Below are 2,873 nucleotides of genomic sequence, written 5' to 3' on the forward strand. Positions count from 1 at the left end.
TTTCCCTACTGTAACAAAATAGCCAGTTCCAATTTCATACTTATGTGAACTAAAAGGAGGGTTGAAGGGTTAGAAATTTCAAAGGCAACAATTATCTGTAAGTCTCTTTGCACTTTTGTTGGCAAGTCTATAAATCCAAAGCACCTAAGTATTTGAATATTTAAATATTGCTTTATCTCATGTTGAAATGGTACCTATTTCTGCTCTTACTCTAGACGTTAATGAATTTAAAAAGACTAAGGGATCTAAATTTTACTACTCAGTTCTTCAATTAACACGCTACATTTATGTTCTAGCATGCTGACAGGTTGTCCTTTCCAGTGGAGAAGGAATTGTTATATATGCCCATGGCACTGTCAACACGGGTGCTAGTACTCCAAAGCAGGTAATCCACATTACCTGCTGCAGCATGACTGCCTGCTGCTGCTGGAGAAGGGCTTGGAGCTGCTGAGGAGACAGGACTTGCTGCTGAAGGATCTGCTGCATTTGCTGAGGGGTGATCACCTGGGGAGTCATCATGGCCACCGACACAGGCACCTTGACAGAGACAGAAGGAAAAAGAGTGGACGTTACCAAACGTCTGTTAACCTACTTCATAGCTATATGGCATCCCTACCAAATTCTTTAGTAGTGATGACCAATCATTTTTATAGAATAATTGTTATATTATTTAACTATTTAATAACGATATTTTAGGTACCACAGTATTTAGACACTGGCTTTCCAGAGGCATCAAATGTCATCAGATTCCACCTTTACGTTCCACACCTCTTATGTATTATGCTAAGATGTGTTGCTTTGACTAGCATAATTAGAAATAAACAATTACATGTCAGTTTTCTCAATACTTCATAATTGATAATCTCATCAATGTCACAGTGCTAAAAATGAAAGCCTTTTGAAATGATTTACAGGTATGATTAAGATAGATATGATAAAGATTAAACGACTGGAAAAATACACATTTAAATATCTGTTATCAAAGCTAGTAAAAAGAATGTATGTGCAGTGTACTTATTCATAAAATATAACCTGTCTTCAAAATTTAATATATATATATATAAAATATACACAGTACTAGAAAAATACACACAGTAATACATATTACTACATGAGTACTTGTAGTAACTCATATAGGATATTTATTTATTTACTTACATATCCCCAGAAAATAGCTACATAGAAAGGTCCTCTCCAAGAAGGGATCATAAGCCTGGTATTCTAGCTTCTCCTTTAAACGTTTTCTTATTTCAAGTTAACTAAACTTATACTGGGAAGTCCAGAAATCTAAAGATTATTCAAAGGTTATTCATTACACTGAAAAATAAAGTATTTTGCTCAAAATGTCCTTTCTACCATTTTCTTCTCCTTCAAAGTTGTAAAAATTAAAGAGTCAAAAAGAAAAGGAAATAAGGAGGGAGAGAAAGAAGCAGAAGAGAAAGATGAAGCAAGGAAAATACAAAGTAAGGAAAAGCCAGGGGGAAAGTCTGAGAGAAAGAGAGAAAGGCTGTGGAGAGACAGGAAAAGGTTGGCAAGAGAGGCGAACAGGAAGTCCTCCTGCACAGAAGCCTGACGTATCTATCTGCTCGGTTGGGCGGCAGTCACACTCTTTGAAGGCACTGCTTGTACTAACCAGCAAGTAATCAGACAACTTGTCAACTTGCCAAGTTTGCAACCTTTGAAAAAGCAATCATTTTCTTTCCTAGAGAAAACAATTCACATTTACTGTAAATAAAAGCAAGTATTTATATAAACACCACTTTTGAACAAATTCTTGGGACAACATGTGTCTTTGAAAACAGAAAAAGATTAACAGACATGGTTCACAATTTATCCTCAGAGTCATTTTTAACACAGTTCAAACTTTTCGAGTCTGGCACTTTATATCATAAACAAAGGAGAAATTAATAATGAAAACAAAGTTAGGGGCTTCCCTGGTGGCGCAGTGGTTAAGAATCTGCCTGCCAATGCAGGGGACATGGGTTTGAGCCCTAGTCCGGGAAGATCCCACATGTCACAGAGCAACTAAGCCCATGCACCACAACTACTGAGCCTGTGCTCTAGAGCCTGTGAGCCACAACTAATGAGCCCGTGTGCCACAACTACTGAAGCCCGTACACCTAGAGCCTGTGCTCTGCAGCAAGAGAAGCCACCACGATGAGAAGCCCGCACACCCCAATGAAGAGCAGCCCCCGCTCGCCGCAGCTAGGGAAAGCCTGCGTGCAGCAACGAAGACCCAATGCAGCCAAAAAAAAAAAAAAAAAAAAAAAAAAAGTTAGAAGAAAAAAATAAAGGAAGTTCAGGATGGATTAATTCCTCTCCCTCAGAAAAACCACTTCATATTTCATACTAAAGAAAGAGTATTTTCTATCCATTGCTCTCTAGAAATATGGATTAATTAGATGTAATTTTGTAACATGAGGGGAAAATATAACAGAAAGGAATTCAAAAGTGCTTTTCAAAAATACTTCCGGATTTTTTTAGAACATACTTTTATACCTATAGATTACTGTACTTGAAAGTATCATAATAAAAGGCATTCTGAAATGTATGCTGTAAAATTAATTGATCCAGTGGGTTGCCCATGTGTTTAGTTGTTTAAATATTTAATAGTCAGTTTACTTAATTGTTCTTTGATAAACAAAAAGAATAGTTAGAATAAGCAGTTTGGAAAAAATTATCTATCTACAAAAATGCCTTTCCTTCCAGGAATAATTTACCTCATACTGTCTCCAAATAACAAGGAATGAAATTGAAATGAAGGAACAGAGAAAGACAAACAGGTTAAACTTTAAAAAGGCTGCCAATCCAGATAAATAGATAGATAAGCGGGTAGCTAGATTATATATATGTAGATAGCTATACACATGCAT

At 36.4% G+C, this 2,873-nt stretch overlaps 1 protein-coding gene across 1 annotated transcript in view; it reads right to left on the reverse strand.

The window, feature by feature from the left end:
• The window catches only part of FOXP2 (forkhead box P2), a gene marked incomplete at its 3' end in the record, with an annotated part of 36,788 nt that extends 36,227 nt beyond the window's left edge, over positions 1 to 561 (reverse strand). The window contains exon 1 of the mRNA XM_007446773.1: positions 400 to 561. Within this exon, the coding sequence (XP_007446835.1) occupies positions 400 to 519 (120 nt within the window). The remainder of the gene's footprint in view (positions 1 to 399) is intronic.
• Between the last annotated feature and the right edge of the window lie 2,312 nt (positions 562 to 2,873).

Source organism: Lipotes vexillifer, unplaced genomic scaffold, assembly GCF_000442215.2.
Source record: "Lipotes vexillifer unplaced genomic scaffold, Lipotes_vexillifer_v1.1 scaffold1782, whole genome shotgun sequence".
NCBI lineage: Eukaryota > Metazoa > Chordata > Mammalia > Artiodactyla > Lipotidae > Lipotes > Lipotes vexillifer.